Source organism: Oncorhynchus mykiss, chromosome 30 (genome assembly GCF_013265735.2).
Source record: "Oncorhynchus mykiss isolate Arlee chromosome 30, USDA_OmykA_1.1, whole genome shotgun sequence".
In the NCBI taxonomy this organism is placed as follows: domain Eukaryota; kingdom Metazoa; phylum Chordata; class Actinopteri; order Salmoniformes; family Salmonidae; genus Oncorhynchus; species Oncorhynchus mykiss.
The window spans coordinates 18,751,584-18,767,733 of record NC_050570.1 but is presented as its reverse complement, the minus strand read 5'-3'; the positions used below and the strand labels follow the sequence as shown (position 1 = coordinate 18,767,733).

At 41.4% G+C, this 16,150-nt stretch overlaps 2 protein-coding genes across 5 annotated transcripts in view; both read left to right on the top strand.

The window, feature by feature from the left end:
- Window positions 1-317: 317 nt before the first annotated feature.
- LOC110521471 (hepatoma-derived growth factor-related protein 2) lies at window positions 318-9,487 on the top strand. The gene is made up of 16 exons (XM_036968879.1): window positions 318-610; window positions 1,293-1,369; window positions 2,020-2,158; window positions 5,434-5,631; window positions 5,750-5,869; window positions 5,947-6,021; window positions 6,148-6,334; window positions 6,421-6,505; window positions 6,622-6,901; window positions 6,996-7,132; window positions 7,236-7,303; window positions 7,470-7,540; window positions 7,698-7,799; window positions 7,927-8,083; window positions 8,288-8,408; window positions 8,569-9,487. The coding sequence occupies exons 1-16, from the start codon at window positions 539-541 to the stop codon at window positions 8,666-8,668; spliced, it is 1,989 nt and encodes a 662-aa protein (XP_036824774.1). The 5' UTR covers window positions 318-538; the 3' UTR covers window positions 8,669-9,487.
- Window positions 9,488-11,565: 2,078 nt separating this feature from the next.
- Window positions 11,566-16,150, top strand: part of LOC110521469 (AP-3 complex subunit delta-1) — a 36,404-nt gene continuing 31,819 nt past the window's right edge. For 3 of the 4 annotated variants that reach the window (XM_021599042.2, XM_021599043.2, XM_021599041.2), the window contains exon 1: window positions 11,567-11,859. In XM_021599042.2, the coding sequence (XP_021454717.2) occupies window positions 11,764-11,859 (96 nt within the window). In that variant the 5' untranslated portion in view covers window positions 11,567-11,763. Of the gene's footprint in view, window positions 11,860-16,150 lie in introns of all 4 variants that reach the window. The other variant, XM_021599044.2, reaches the window with a different exon arrangement.

The window sequence follows — 16,150 nt, the reverse complement described above, 5'->3', positions numbered from 1 at the left end:
ATTGGCCCTGCGTCGTTTTAAAATGAAGGTTAAATAAATAAATACAAAATATCATCCAGCTCTGTGCGCTTAGGGGTGGCATGTATTCGCTGTATGACTGCGGACGATTGTTATTTTTATATTTTTGTCAATGTTGGTAAAGACACGCTAAAGGAAGGTTTGGTTTCTGTTCTAAACTTTTGTATTGATGTTAGTACGAATTTCCTAATTTAGTAGCCAGTCAATTTAGGAAAACGATATCGAAGTTATAGTGTACATATAGTAGAATATGATTGGTTTGAAGAATGGATTGACAAGAAATTAAACCAACTACAGTGGCTAGTAGGAGGGATTTCCGCTCTGAAGATCACGGTTAGCGGAAGCTCTTCTTGTGAAGCTAACCGCCTCATCTCGCGCTATTGAGAAGCTAGCTTGCTATCTAGCTAACTTTATCGTTTTGCAGGTTTTGTGTCGGCCTGAAAACGGCCAAGAAGCGACGCACAAAGACCTCCAGTGTTAGCTAAAGAAGAAAGAAAAGGCTGCACAGAGGGGCAGAACAATGCCGCACAATTTTCAACCCGGAGACCTGGTCTTCGCCAAAATGAAGGGGTACCCCCACTGGCCAGCCAGGGTAAACTAGCAGCAGCCAGAGAGAAGCGGGTGGGCGGAGGGGACGCTGGAGTTTTCCCTGTGCATCCTTGGCAATGACTGACATAGCTAATATTATAGCCAGCTAGCCTTGCCTCGTGCTTGGAAATATATAACTGCTTTGTTGTCCTACCAATCTGTTTGCAAAATGTTTGTTGCTGGATCATTTTTTTATGCAAAGTATAACCAGGCAACTTGTGGAATGGCGTGTGTTGTGAACATGTATTTTGTCCAACCAGGCAGTGCTAAGTAGCTAGCTGTACTGTGCTTTTTGGTGTGCGTTGATTGAAGATGAAATGTTTGATTTGCAGACTCGCTGGCCTGTAAAATAAAATCCTAGCTATAGTTAACTACTCTGGTGGTTTTTGGTACAGTAAACACAAATATTTAGTTTTCTGGAAATTACTTTGATGTGTTCCCCTCTTCCCAGGATTTTTGACTGTGATTTGAAAATTTTACAGATTGTACCAATCAAGGTGTCTGTCTGGAGTAAAGGGTTCAGACAAGGCCACAATATTGTCTACTTATTTCCAACCTACCTTTCCTCATTTTCACAACTTGACTTGAGGATCAGACTACAAAGAGCAGTGAATATATATTCTCTCCTGTACCTAGTTTGGATGTCTCTCACACTTGTTTTTGTTTTGTGGTTCTCGTTCTTCTAGATTGAGGATGTCGCAGATGGGGCAGTGAAACCCCCTCCTAATAAAATCCCTATCTTCTTCTTTGGGACCCATGAAACGTAAGTGCTGTGTCTGTTTGATTTAGAATAGCAGGATGGGAATCTCTGGATGGACGTGAAACTGTATACTACATTCACCATTGTCCTTTATTTGATGTTTTTTTTATTTATATAGAGAGTGATGCAAAAATACATTTTCATTTGTATTTATTTTCCAGCTGGTTCCTGTTTATCTTGTTGTCCCCAGCTACCTAATGTGTTGTATGTTTACTTGGAAGTATCGCCACTCATATTTCTGTGGAGATGTCTCCTCCATGTTTGTTGATGCACTATATTTTCTTTAACTTATTTTAAACTTTTGAAACCCATTCATGAGTTTTTCATTACTGGTTTATGTCGTAAGGGATCTAGGTCCATTTGTGTGTGTGTGTGAAAAGTTTAGTGTTTTGGTCGTACAACAGTAGTTTTGCAAGATGGCAGATGGACTATTCTTAAACCACCACTAGGTGGCAAAATAACTATCAGTACTGTAGTTTGTTGCCAGTTCATGGCTTTAACATCATGCAGAAACTTTGTCATCTACCCGGTAAGCATGGAGTTTGTCTGTGCCAGGTATTGGCTTTTTAATTTAGTGACTCAGAATTAAAGTCTTGTAAATACTGTCGCAATATAAAGTCATGTGTTATCAAATCATGCTCTCTCTTCCTCAGAGCATTCCTTGCACCAAAGGACCTTTTTGCCTATGAGAAGCACAGTGAGCGCTTTGGGAAACCTAATAAAAGAAAGGGCTTCAACGAGGGCTTGTGGGAAATCCAGAACAACCCTCATGCCTCCTACAGTGCACCTGCAGTAAGTACATCTTATCAGAAGTCCAACTCAATACCGTTTCTCTAATACTGACCAGTTACAACTGAGTGCTGTTATCCCTGGTTTCTCTTTTGCTGTGCACTTTGGATCCATTTAGGTCACACTCATTCCCCTAAAAAGTGCCTTAGGCCTCAGTTTAGGATGTAATAGATTCACATGTTCTTCAACAATCACTTATAAGCGGTAACGGAGCATTAGGTCTCAGACCAACAGGATCCGAGGCAGCTTCTTCCTCCAAGCAATACAACTGATGAACAACTAATCACCCATAGACTATCTGAACTGACTCTATATGCACACACACTGACCAGGGTAGCAGACTCGTCGCTTTTCGGCGATATTCGCCATTTTGTTCTCAAAATAGGCCATCTGTGTGGATCTAAAGGTTGTTTCTCATAGATACAATTTTTAGAAGAATACAGGCATAGAAGTTGACCGGATTTACCAGCACCTCAGGAGTAAATGTCAGTTGGCTTTTCATAGCTGATCATTCAGAGTATCTCTAACGCTCCTGCTGTCTCTAGAGAGTTGAAAACAGCAGTTCTGGGACAGGGAGCACGTCTGGTGAACAGGTCAGGGTTCCATAGCCGCAGGCAAAACAGTTGAAACTGGAGCAGCAGCACGGCCAGGTGGACTGGGGACAGCAAGGAGTCATCCGGCCATGTAGTCCTGAGGCATGGTCCTAGGGCTCAGGTCCTCCGAGAGAGAAAGAAAGCGAGAATTAGAGAGAGCATACTTAAATTCACAGAGGACACCAGATATCACAGGAGAAATTCTCCAGATATAACAGACTGACCCTAGCCCCCCAGACACAAACTATTGCAGCGTAAATACCGGAGGTTTTCTTGCCTATTTATATCCTTTCATTCACAGGCTAGGTTATTTTTCAATGTCAGTTTGCATTTGATGCAACTGCCAGATGTCTGAGATTCTCCACTGTTACCACGAGAACCTCCAGCCCTTAAAGGGGCAGCTGAACATTTGTCCTCACCTAAGTGACTCCTATTTGAGTGTACAGTTGCAAGAAAAAGTATGTGAACTCTTTGGAATTACCTGGATTTCTACAAAAATTGGTCAAAAAATGTGATCTGATCTTCAGTCACAATTGACAAACAGTGTGCTTAAACTAATAAGTTATTGTATTTTTCTTGTCTATATTGAATGTCATTTAAACATTCAGTGTAGGTTGGAAAAAGTATGTGAAAGATAATTGGAGTCAGGAGTCTGCTAACTTGGGTGTCCAATCAATGAGATGAGATTGGAAACGTTGGTTAGAGCTGCCCTGCAATATAAAAAAACTTTCAAAATATGAGTTTGCTATTCACAAGAAGCATTTCCTGATGTGAACCATGCCTCGAACAAAATAGATCTTAGAAGACTTAAGAATTGTTGACTTGCACAAAGCTGGAAAGGGTTACAAAAGTATCTCTAAAAGCTGTGATGTTCATCAGTCCACAGTAAGACAAATTGTCTATAAATTGAGAAAGTTCAGCACTGTTGCTACTCTCCCTAGGAGTGGCCGTCCTGCAAAGATGACTGCAAGAGCACAGCGCAGAATGTTCAATGAGGTTATGAAGAATCCTAGAGTGTCAGCTAAAGACTAAATCTCTGGAACATGCTAACCTCTCTGTTGACGAGTCTATGATACGTAAAACACTAAACAAGAAGGGTGTTCATGGAAGGACACCACAGAAGAAGCCACTGCTGTCCAAAAAAACATTGCTGCATGTCTGAAGTTTGCGAAAGTGCACCTGGATTTTCCACAGTGCTACTGTCAAAATATTCTGTGGACAGATAAAACTACAGTTGAGTTGTTTGGAAGGAACACACAACACTATGTGTGGAGAAAAAAAGACACAGCACACCAACATCAAAACCTCATCCCAACTGTAAAGTATGGTAGAGGGAGCATCATGGTTTGGGCTGCTTTACTGCCTCAGGGCCTGGACAGCTTGCTGTCATCGACAGAAAAATGATTTCCCATGTTTATTAAGATATTTTGCAGGAGAATGTTAGGCTGTCTGCCAAATGAAGCTCAACAGAAGTTGTGTGATGCAACAGGACAACAACCCAAAACACAGAAGTAAATCAACAGAATGGCTTCAACAGAAGAAAATACACCTTCTGGAGTGGCCCAGTCAGAGCCATGACATCAACCCGATTGAGATGCTGTGGCCTGACCTCGAGCATTTCACACCAGACATCCCAAGAATATTGCTGAACTGAAAGAGTTTTGTAATGAGGAAGGGTCCAAAATTCCTCCTGACCGTTGTGCATTTCTGATCCGTAACTACAGAAAATGTTTGGTTGAGGTTATTGCTGCCAACTGAGGGTCAACCAGTTATTAAATCCAAAGGTTCAGTTTTTCTACCCTGCACTGCGAATATTTACACTGTTCAATAAAGTCATGAACATTTATAATGGTTTGTTATTAGTTTAAGCAGACTGTCTTGTGACTGAGATGATCAGAACATTTTATGACCAATTTATGTAGAAATCCAGGTAATTCCAACGGGTTCATACTTTTTCTTGCCACTGTACAGTATGCCTATATAAGTTATTGTATTTTAACACTGAAAGCACCTTGCAATGTATTAGATGTGAGACAGGATTTGTGTTTTACGTTTCTTTATGTTTTACTTTTCTTTCTATAGAACAACTTGTCAGGTGCATTGAAGACTGTCTGGGGAGACTAAGATTATCATTACATGTCATGACAACCTTAAACCCAGACCAAAGAGCCTAACTCTACCCCAGGACACTATTTTCAAATGTGTATCATGTACTTGTTGTTCTCTGAAAATAAGCAAACGTTCTTGCACTTCACATGGATGTTTTTGCGTGTTTCCGTGCAAACACTATTTGTCACCCTTTTGGGCCCTCACCAGTTTGCATCCCTGACTGACACTTGCAAACTACACACAACCACACATACAGTCATCATACTCGCTGCTACTGTTCTTTTTATATTATTTTCTGCTTAGTCCCTTTAACCGGTTTACACATATACAATGTTTTATTCTTTACCTCAACTGACACCAGTACTCCTGACATTGATATCAGTACTGGTACCAACTGTGTGTGTGTGTGTGTTTCAAGCTTATTCATAATGTTTTTTTTTTTTTTAATATGTCTTAGTATTTCTGCATTGAAGAGGGCTTGCAATTAAGCTTTTCACTGTCTGTCCTGTTTACACATGCTGTATCCTATGCATGTGATAAACATTGATTTGATTCATCTCTCCATTCACACCCTAGCCTGCCAGCTCGTCTGGCAGTGAAGCAAATGATGATGCAGCAGGAAGTGATGCAGAGGATGACAAGGAAGCAGTGGTGCCCAGTAAGGCAGATTCAGGAAGTGAGGTAGATTCTGACTCAGGAAGTGAGGATCGAGGAGGAGGTGGTGGTGGTGGCAGTGGTGGAGGAGGGGTCAAGAGGAAGGCCCCTGCTGCCAAGGTGAGTGCGAAATTATACTTTTAGTGTTTCGGGATTTTAATGGCCTCCGAACAAAACTGTTGTTGCTTAGATGTGCCTCTGTTTATAATATAACATCTCTGTTCTCTCTCTCATTCAGCGCCCCCCTCTGAAGAAGGCCCGGGGTTCGTCCAGTGACCAGGATGGAGAGGAGAGTGGCTCACCCTCTGAGCCAGAACCTTCCCCTTCTGACTCGGACTCTGGAAAGAACAGTGACCAGGTCGGTTGACACATGCACACGTTGTACACTAGCATTAGAATATTAATTGATGGGGTCTTGTTTGTTTGCCCCTATAGGACTTCACCCCAGAGAAGAAGGTGGCAGCAGGCCGTGGAAGTGGGAAGAAGGCTGGAGGTGGCAAAGGGAAGAAGGTGAGGAAAGGGATGCCCTTCAGGTGTCAAACAGTCCTGGGTGTTGAGTAGATAAGCACTGTTTGTGACTGCTGGCGCTCTCATTGTTTTTTTTTTCTCTCTGTTTCTCTCTGTGGGCTGGTGTAGAAGGCAGTGTCTGACTCAGACTCTGACTCTGGGTCTCAGTCGGACAAGAAGAAAGGGGGCAGTGACTCAGAAGATGAGAAGCCACGGCCTGCTCTGTCTGGATCTGAATCTCAGTCTGGCTCCAAATCCGACTCTGACTCAGAGCCACAGCCACCTCCACGGAAGGCCCCTCAAGCGCGCAAGAAAGGTGAGAGCTATAATGTTTGGTATTACACAGTGTATGATTACTATATTTGTCACTGCATAACCCTCTTTGCCATTTGTCCCAATCAGAGAAGCCTCTGCCAAAGCCTCGGGGTAGACGGAAACCCAAAGCTGCCCAGGCCAGAGCACCGGCATCTTCCTCTGACAGCGACAGGTCAGCATGGCTCTAGTCTGTTCCACATTGGTTGTGTGCTATGTTAATACATTTATAAATGACTTGTATCAATACATTTGTACATTATGAACGATATCCTATACTGTGTGCTATAGCGACAGTGAGCCTGACCGCGTCAGTGACTGGAAAAAGAGAGATGAGGAGCGTCGGAAAGAGCTGGAGGAACGTCGGAAGAAGGAGCAGGCAGAGGAGATCCTCAAGTATCGGGAGAGGGAGAAGGAAGAAGATGAGCAGAGAAAGAAGGACAAGGAGAAGGGAAAGAGCAGTGGTGAAAACAGCTCGGATGAGGGTGTAGATGATCACCCACTGAAGAAGTCCAAGAAACCCCCACCGCCACCCATTCCTGCCCCCTCTGACTCTGACTCTGGACCTGAGGTAACTAGCATGGAAGACTGTGTAAAGAGTGGACATTTGTTTGTTTTTGTATCTAGAATAGATTTGTTGAACATTGTATTTTAACCATAATCAGGTGAAAAAATCTGCAAAGCGTTCAGACAACCAGAAGAAAGGGAGAACAAAGAAAGAGAGGGATCATGGTAAAGGCAAAAAGGAGAAAGAAGTGAAGGAAAAGCGAGCCCAGCGGTCAGAAGAGAGGCCCAGAGGGAGGTAAATGCACATGGCTGAACCAGACAAAAGATTAGAGTACAGATCACATTAGATATCGTCATTAAATATAAATGCACACAGATCACTGAGCTCTCTCTCTCAGGTCCAAGCCTGACAAGCCCAAACGCAAACCCGAGAGACCTCCCGAGAGGAAAGTAGAGAAGAAAAAAGGTCAAACGCTCAATGTTACTCCCAATTTACGGTGTCCATTTGGAAAGCATGCATATGGGAAACTCATTTGCATGTTGTGACAAACAGTTGGTCCAATATAGTGCCAGAGCCAGATAATATCAACTTTTCATGTCCTCACTCCTTGTCTTTTTGTGTCTGCACACAGAGCCAACCCCAGACGAAAAGCTGCAGAAGCTGCACACGGACATCAAGTTTGCACTGAAAGTGGACAACCCAGTGAGTAAACGGGGCTCCATTCATTGCCAACAGAAAAGTTATCACATAGTTGGGATTTTACAAGCAGCATGACAAGTGGCATGAGGTATATCATTTTTTTGTTTACCAATTAAGGGTTACTTGCACATTGTGGTATTCTATCATGTTATGTCTGCAGGACATAGAGCGCTGTCTACTGGCCCTGGCAGAGCTCGAGGCTGTGCCGGTCACCAGCCACATCCTGCAGAAGAACTCTGATGTTATCGCCACACTTAAAAAGGTGCCTTTCCGTCTGAACCCCTTAATGAAAGTGAACTTTATAGAGCCGCTGTGTACATTTCATTATCGCTCTTGTTTTCTGGCCCTTGTGAACCACGCTGTTGTTCTGATTGTTTGTCTTACTGTAGATCCGTCGATACAAGGCAAGCAGTGCCGTTATGGAAAAGGCCAGCCAGGTCTACAACAAGTTAAAGGGTCAGTTTGTGGTCAAGTCTGAAATTCCAAGTAAACACAAAGCTGAGGGAAAAGAGCAGGAAGAGGATGGGAAGGAGACACAAAATTCTGGTAATTTTCTCAACCCATACTTTTACGATCACAACTGATGGACTTCTTTACTGTTCTCACATTCTCCTTAATTTTCCTCCTCAGCATATTACTCCTCTTAATAATGATATTAATTCAGACTTATTTTGCCGTGTGTAGCTAACAATGAAATCAAAGGTCCATCATTTGTAGCCAGTATATTGATTTTGCATGACTTGTTATCAGATGTCATGCCTGTGAATGGGGAATCAGAAGTCCAGAAAAAGGAATGTACTGAGTTAGAGGATACCCCAAAGTCACCGGTCCAGGAAGAGAATGATGAGCGTATGGCTTCAAGCCCCAACAGGTAAATAATATTCTCCTATGTCACATCTTGGTGTACTTCCTTTATTTCGGATAATATTTGTTCAATGTGTCCATAGTAATATTGCTCTTCTAATTGGTAACATGCCACCATCAAAGATATGTAGCTCTAGTTCTGAAGTCTTGTCTCTCCTCCATGGTAGGCCCAGTCCTGATAGTCCTGCTGAGCAGCAGACGCACACTGATGATGAAACGCACCACGCTCTCTCAGAAGAGACTGAACCCCCAGCAATAGAGAGCTGAAGAAAATGGAGCACAATTGTTTAACACAGCTAACAGGTCATTAGTCTCGGCCTGGATACATGGCGCTGTGCTGACCCCTTTGTTGTTCACAATTGTATTTTTCCTTTTATACGACACCTTGGCCTGTCCCCAATCCCCCCCCCCCCCCAAAAAAAAGCTACTTTGCTTTATTATTCTCCCATGTGAACTCTAACTTTGGTCTTTCATATTGTATGTATATTGAGAGATTCCATTTTTAGCACTTCTAACAGGAAATTTAGGGGGAAAAGAGGAGCCTTGTGATGAGTGTTCTGCAGTAATTGCATGTCATGTGATTCAAGGAATCTGTTGGCTTTGAGAAAAATATTGGAGCTGATAGAGAACATAGAAAATGCTAATGTGTGTTGGACAAGTATGGGTGTCTTGACCGTTGGTTATGAATATTTTTCTTTTTATCTGGTCATTTCTTATTAATTCAGTCTCACCATGAAAATCTAAAGCCATTGAACATAATCACATTACATGTTTTCCAACTAAAGTCCACCTACTTTTTTATAACAAGTATGTTTTCTGATATTGCAACAACTTTTGACTTGTGGAAATATTTGCCCTGTCATCGTGTCTTCTCCATCTGCTTTCAATAACTTGCCTATTGAATGGGATAATATTACATTGTGTACAGAGTGAATATGATCTTAATCACAAGTTGTCCATATCCAATGTAGCTGGAGCCCATTTGGCATTTGCTTGTCATGCATACTTTGGAAGTGTTTTTAGTGCTATGTAAATTGGTAAAATCATTTGTATCGTTGAATAAAAATCTCAGCATGGTGGTCCAAATCTGAACACTTCTGTTATCGAAGGCAGCATGTCATCACATGGTACTTCATGGAAGTCCTATATTCCCATAATAAAAATCCAGTTGGGTTGGGGTGTGACTGGTGTAATAACTACACATTACAACCCTTGTAACCAGGCTTGGCATGAGGAATTGCAGTGAATAAGAGTGCATTCGGAAAGTATTCAGACCCTTCTCCTTTTTTCATGTTTTGTTACATTACAGCTTTCTAAAATTGATTGAATATATTTAATCTACACACAATACCCCATAAAAACAAAGCAAAAACTGAGTTTTAGATATAAAATAACCTTATTTACCTAGGTATTCAGACCCTAGCTATGAAATTCAAATTGAGCTCAGGTGCATCCTGTTTCGATTGATCCTTGATGTTGCTATTTGATTGGAGTCCACCTTTGGTAAATTCAATTGATTGGACATGATTTGGAAAGGTAAACACCTGTCTATAGAAGATCCCACAGTTGACAGTGCATGTCAGAGCGAAAACCATGCCATAAGGTCAAAGGAATTGTCCATAGAGCGTTGAGGCAGGATTGTTTCGAGGAACAGATCTGGGGAAGAGTACCAAAAAATGTCTGCAGCATTGAAGGTCCCCAAGAACACAGTGGCTTCCATTATTCTTAAATGGAAGAAGTTTGGAACCACCAAGACTCTTCCTAGGGCTGTCCGCCCAGCCAAACTGAGCGATCGGAAAAGGGCATTGGTCATGGAGTAAACCAAAATCCCGATGGTCACACTGACAGAGCGCCGGAGTTCCTTTGTGGAGATGTGAGAACCGTCCAGAAGGACAACCATCTCTGCAGCACTCCACCAATCAAGCATTTATGGTGGAGTGGACAGACGGAAGCCACTCTTCAGTAAAAGGCACATGACAGCCCACTTGGAGTTTTCCAAAAGGCACCTAAAGGACTCTGACCATGAGAAACAATATTCTCTGGTCTGATGAAACCAAGATTGAACTCTTTGGCCTGAATACAAAGTGTAATGTCTGGAGGAAACCTGGCACCATCCCTATGTTAAAGCATGGTGGTGGCAGCATCATGCTGTGGGGATGCTTTTCAGCGGCAGAGAATGGGACACTAGTCAAGATCGAGGGAAAGATGAATGGAGCAAAGTACAGAGAGCTCTTGATGAAAACCTGCTCAGGACCTCAGACTGGGCGAAGGTTCAACAACCATAAGCACACAGCCAAAACAATGCAGGAGTGGCTTCGGGACAAGTCTCAATGTTCTTGAGTGGTCCAGCCAGAGTCCGGACTTGAACCCAGTTCAACATCTCTGGAGAGGCCTGAAAATAGCTGTGCAGCGACGCTCCCCATCCAGCCTGACAGAACTTGAGGATCTGCAGAGAAGAATGGGAGAAACTCCCCAAATACACGTGTGCCAAGCTTGTAGCGTCATACCCAAGAAGACTTGAGGTTGTAATCACTGCCAAAGGTGCTTCAACAAAGTACTGAAAAAGGGTCTGAATACTTATGTAAATATTTTTAGTTTATTTATATATGTATATATGTGTGTGTGTGTGTGTGTGTGTATACATTTGCAAAAAAAATCTTAACTTGTTTTTGTTATTGTGTGTAGATTGAGGGGGGAAAACGGTATAATCCATTTTAGAATAAAGGTTGCAAAGTAACACAATTTGGAAAAAGTCAAGGGGTCTGAATACTTTCCGAATGCACTGGATATGGGCCTATGCTCGCTCGTGCATTATTAGACTGGTCAGCAGTGTGAAATAGTTTTTTATGAGGTAATATATATTTATGCAAGTTATATAACAAATTAATTGCCATATTTTTACATGTGTTTGTGCTGTCATGCATAATGCTCATTGAGTTGGCTGTGGCAAAAAAAAAAGTCAGGAAGGTCAAAGGCTACATACATACTGTGCAAAAATTGGACATAGACACACTGACAGACTTGCTGAATAATTGCATTTTGCATAGAGAATATGACTGGAAAATAATTATCATCCATTCACATTAAACTGCGTACTAGACGTATATCTTTAATTTAATTGATTTCCATAATGAGAATTCCACATGAATACAACCAGTCAGCTGACTTTAGACACCATTTTGTCAGCGGAGTACAGGACGCCCCATCTGGCCTCGCCTTCTCTGGCCGGGATTAATAAACAGTTACGAATCACGGAAAGACGGTACCCGGGTGGATGAGAGACTGTCTTGCGGACCGGTTCGCACCCAAAAGACGTCTACTTTGTCCCGGAGGACAGAAGCGACAAAAGTTAGCCAACAGCCATGGCGTTGAAGATTGTAAAAGGGAGCATCGATCGGATGTTCGATAAAAACCTTCAAGATTTAGTACGTGGCATTAGGAATCACAAGGAAGATGAGGTAAACGATTAGCTGTGTTTTCGTTAATGTCTGATTTCACACTGTCAGTAAGTAAACATTCGTGTAACACATCTCATTGCAAAATAGCTAACGTTAGCCAGATCACCTACTATACTATTTGATGGCCTTGCCAACGTTAGCTTTCTGCACGGCTGTAATATGCTATTCCTAGCTAGCTGCTATTCACATATGCAGATAAAAAAAAAAAAAAGTGAACGTTATATAACAAGTTAACCAAGACTGAGTTGTAAATGCACGAATAACGACTAGCTGTTTAATTAGTCAACTCGTTAACTGTCATTACTCCATAATAATCGTCATATGATTAGCTAACTAGGTTTCACTAGCTAACGGTAGGTTTCATCGCCCCTTCGAATCTGGTTGTCCGGTCTTGTACGAATCTACTTCTTACCGGTGGTGAAGCGCTACCTTGTTACGCCTCGTGGCAGTTGGTTTAAGGTGATCACCTTGACCGATAATGTGCCGAACAACCATTCAAACTTTAGTTAGTTAGCTAGCAAGTGACAGCTAGGAAACTAACTAGCCAAGCTTATAAACCTCAGCTGGTGATGATGCGCGGAATGATAACGCATCTGTTTTGTTCAGCACTATATTCTCTTAATGTATTTGCTAACGGGCAGTAGTTAAAAAGTTACTTTTGCGTATAATGGCCTTCTATTGCACTAATACAAATAACAGAGACATGCAAACAAGATCTAGAAGGCTATTTTATTTTGTAGGCCTCTATAGCGTCAGTCAGTGACGTTGCATAGGTGGACGAAAGGATGCTTCTTCCACACACCTCTGACAGCCTACACTGGAAAAAAGTTCCCATTTAATTTACCCTCAAGCTACCACACTTTCTCCAACTTTAATTAATTTTGTTTGTACACACACTGTCATAATCATAATCACTGTCATAATCATGCTTTAGTAATATGGGGGTTGTAGATTATACTAGTTATGTATACTGAAGAGCGACGTCAGAAGATATTCAACGTGGTTTGGAAAACTTGAATATTCATACAAGAAAATGTTTACACAAATATATCCATAATGGGCACAGCCTCAATAACCACTGATACAGTTGAAGTCGGAAGTTTACATACACCTTAGCCAGTTATTTACTCCGTACTCTGATAATTAATCCTAGTAAAAATTCACTGTTTTAGGTCAGTTAGGATCACCACTTTATTTTAAGAATGTGAAATGTCAGAATAATAGCAGAAATAATTATTTATTTCAACTTTTATTTCTTTCATCACATTCCCAGTGGGTCAGAAGTTTACATACTAATTGAGTGTATTTGGTAGCATTGCCTTTAAATTGTTTAACTTGGGTCAAATGTTTCGGGTAGCCTTCCACAAGCTTTCCACAATAAATTGGGTGAATTTTGGCCCATTCCTCCTGACAGAGCTGGTGTAACTGTATCAGGTTTGTAGGCCTCCTTGCTCGCACACACTTTTTCAGTTCAAATTTTCTATAGGATTTAGGTCAGGGCTTTGTGATGTTCACTCCAATTCCTTGACTTTGTTGTCCTTAAGCCATTTTGCCACAACTTTGGAAGTATGCTTTTGGGTCAATGTTCATTTGGAAGACCCATTTGCAACCAAGCTTGAACTTCCTGACTGATGTCTCGAGATGTTGCTTCAATATATCCACATAATTTTCCTTCGTCATGACACCATCTATTTTGTGAAGTGCACCAGTCCCTCCTGCAGCAAAGCACCCCCACAACATGATGCTGCCACCCCTGTGCTTCACGGTTGGGATGGTGTTCTTTGGCTTGCAAGCCTCACTCTTTTCCTCCAAACATAACAATGGTCATTATTGCCAAACAGTTCTATTTTTGTTTCATCAGACCAGAGGACTTTTCTCCAAAAAGTATGATCTTTGTCCCCATGTGCAGTTGCAAACCGCAGTCTAGCTTTTTTATGGCGGTTTTGGAGCAGTGGCTTCTTTCTTGCTGAGCAGCCTTTCAGGTTATGTCGATATAGGACTTGTTTTACTGTGGATATGGATACTTTTGTACCCGTTTCCTCCAGCATCTTCACAAGGTTATTTGCTGCTGTTCTGGGATTGATTTGCACTTTTCGCATCAAAGTACGTTCATCTCTAGGAGACAGAACGCGTCTCCTTTCTGAGCGGTATGACAGCTGCGTGGTTCCATGGTGTTTATACTTGCGTACTATTGTTTGTACAGATGATCGTTGTACCTTCAGGCGTTTGGAAATTGCTCCCAGGAATGAACCAGACTTGTGGAGGTCTACAAATTTTTTTTCTGTGATTTCTTTTGATTTTTCCGTGATGTCAAGCAAAGAGACACTGAGTTTGAAGGTAGGCCTTGAGATACATTCACAGGTACACCTCCAAATGACTGAAATGATGTCAAATAGGCTATCAGAAGCTTCTAAAGCCATTACATAATTTTCTGGAATTTTCCAAGCTGTTTAAAGGCACAGTCAACTTAGTGTCTGTAAACTTCTGACCCACTGGAATTGCGATACAGTGAATTATAAGTGTAATAATCTGTCTGTAAACAATTGTTGGAAAAATGACTTGTGTCATGCACAAAGTAGATGTCCTAACCGACTTGCCAAAAGTTTGTTAACAAGAAATGTGTGGAGTGGTTGAAAAATGAGTCATTAAAAGTCCAACCTAAGTGTATGTATGCTAGGTAGAAGTGCTCCTGTCTTCATGGGTGTTGCGCCAGTGTTTTCAGAATGATGTCAGTGAAGGTGTTTGGCTAATTAGGTTAGATCATCACAGAATTAGCATCCATACAGAGTGGTCGACAGCGTTTTACCTTGTAGTCCAACTGTTGTTAGGATGAGGTTTTGGAGGAAGAAGTTACTCCAGAATGAATTCCTTAGGTTTAAGAAATTATGTCACTTAGCAGAGACCATTATGCTGTTAGGCTGAATATATTGCCACCATTCAATAAAATTATGCCAGTCAGTAGGTAGGACATAGGGAGTATTTTATTGCTGAGTGCTCTTAGCAGCAGAGTGAGCATGACCAAGCCTACTAAGAAATGTTGAATTGGGAATGTGATTTAGGCCTAGGTGTGATATCTAGAGTTTACCTGTTCTAACATTTCAAGTTGTCTATCTTGGGTTATTTTTATACACACCTTGACTGGTCACTGCTGCTGGTTTCAGCAGATTTGTGGTGGCCACTGAGTGCTAATATGCCCTGGCAGTTATCTGGCAAAAGAAAGTTCATGTTTGTCATGATTTTGTCCATTGCTTAGACAGACGTAGAAAGCATAATAACTTTGATTGTATTTGACCACTGTACTAAGCCATGATCTTTTGATTCGGGTCCTAATGCATTCCCCTTTGTGTAACCCAACCCTGCATACCTAGATACACGGTGGTTACCCAGCCAACAGTGGACAACTCACTAAAATATTAATTGTGTGTTCTCTCCTGGCCTGCCCAAGGTTTCTCATGGACACTCTCGATTTACTTTACACATATATGCTGACGGAAATAACACAGATCCATCTATTCTGTCACTCCCTCATTTTGAAGGCAAGCAGATCTACATTAAATCCCAGATTTTAGAAGACAATATGTAACACTAACAAGTTTGGCAGGTATTTTATTTGCCTATTCATGTCCCCTGATTAAAAATAGTGTCTCTCCACTGTTTCCCCATACCTCCTTTGGAACCTGTTGTGCTGTAGAATTGTAGGTCTTGGCTCTAGAACAACTATTACAAATATTTCAATTGGATCTGATTCAGGGCCTAAATTTTACACCTGCCAAATGTGGGTATATTTTGGCATTGGCGTGTCTATTTCACCACCCACGTTGGCGGGTGGTCAGAGTTCCACAGTGTGACAATTTCACTGGCATTTGTGAATAAAAATAGTCAAGTATGATCACATTTATTGTAAAATAAATGCTGCAGTGGCTGTTTTCAAAGTATTTCATAGCCAACATAATCTCACACTCAATTTGTGCAAATATGTACAAAAAGTATTTCAGCAGATTTTGTGTGGTTTAATTCGTGTGATAATACACACATTTTTGTGCGACATCATTCATAACAAATGTGTTAACAACCCAATATTTTAATCAACCAAGGTTGTCACCAAAATAAGTATAATATTTTATGTATTATTTTTTTTATTGATTAATGCCAATGCTGTTTTTGTTTAATACTTTGGGATACTGGTGCTGTGTTGGGTTTTATGAGGGTTGTCAGATTGGAGTAAAACTATGTATTTGTTTTGTAGTATCGATGAAGGTATTTGATATGTCTAGTGAACAATGGATAAGCA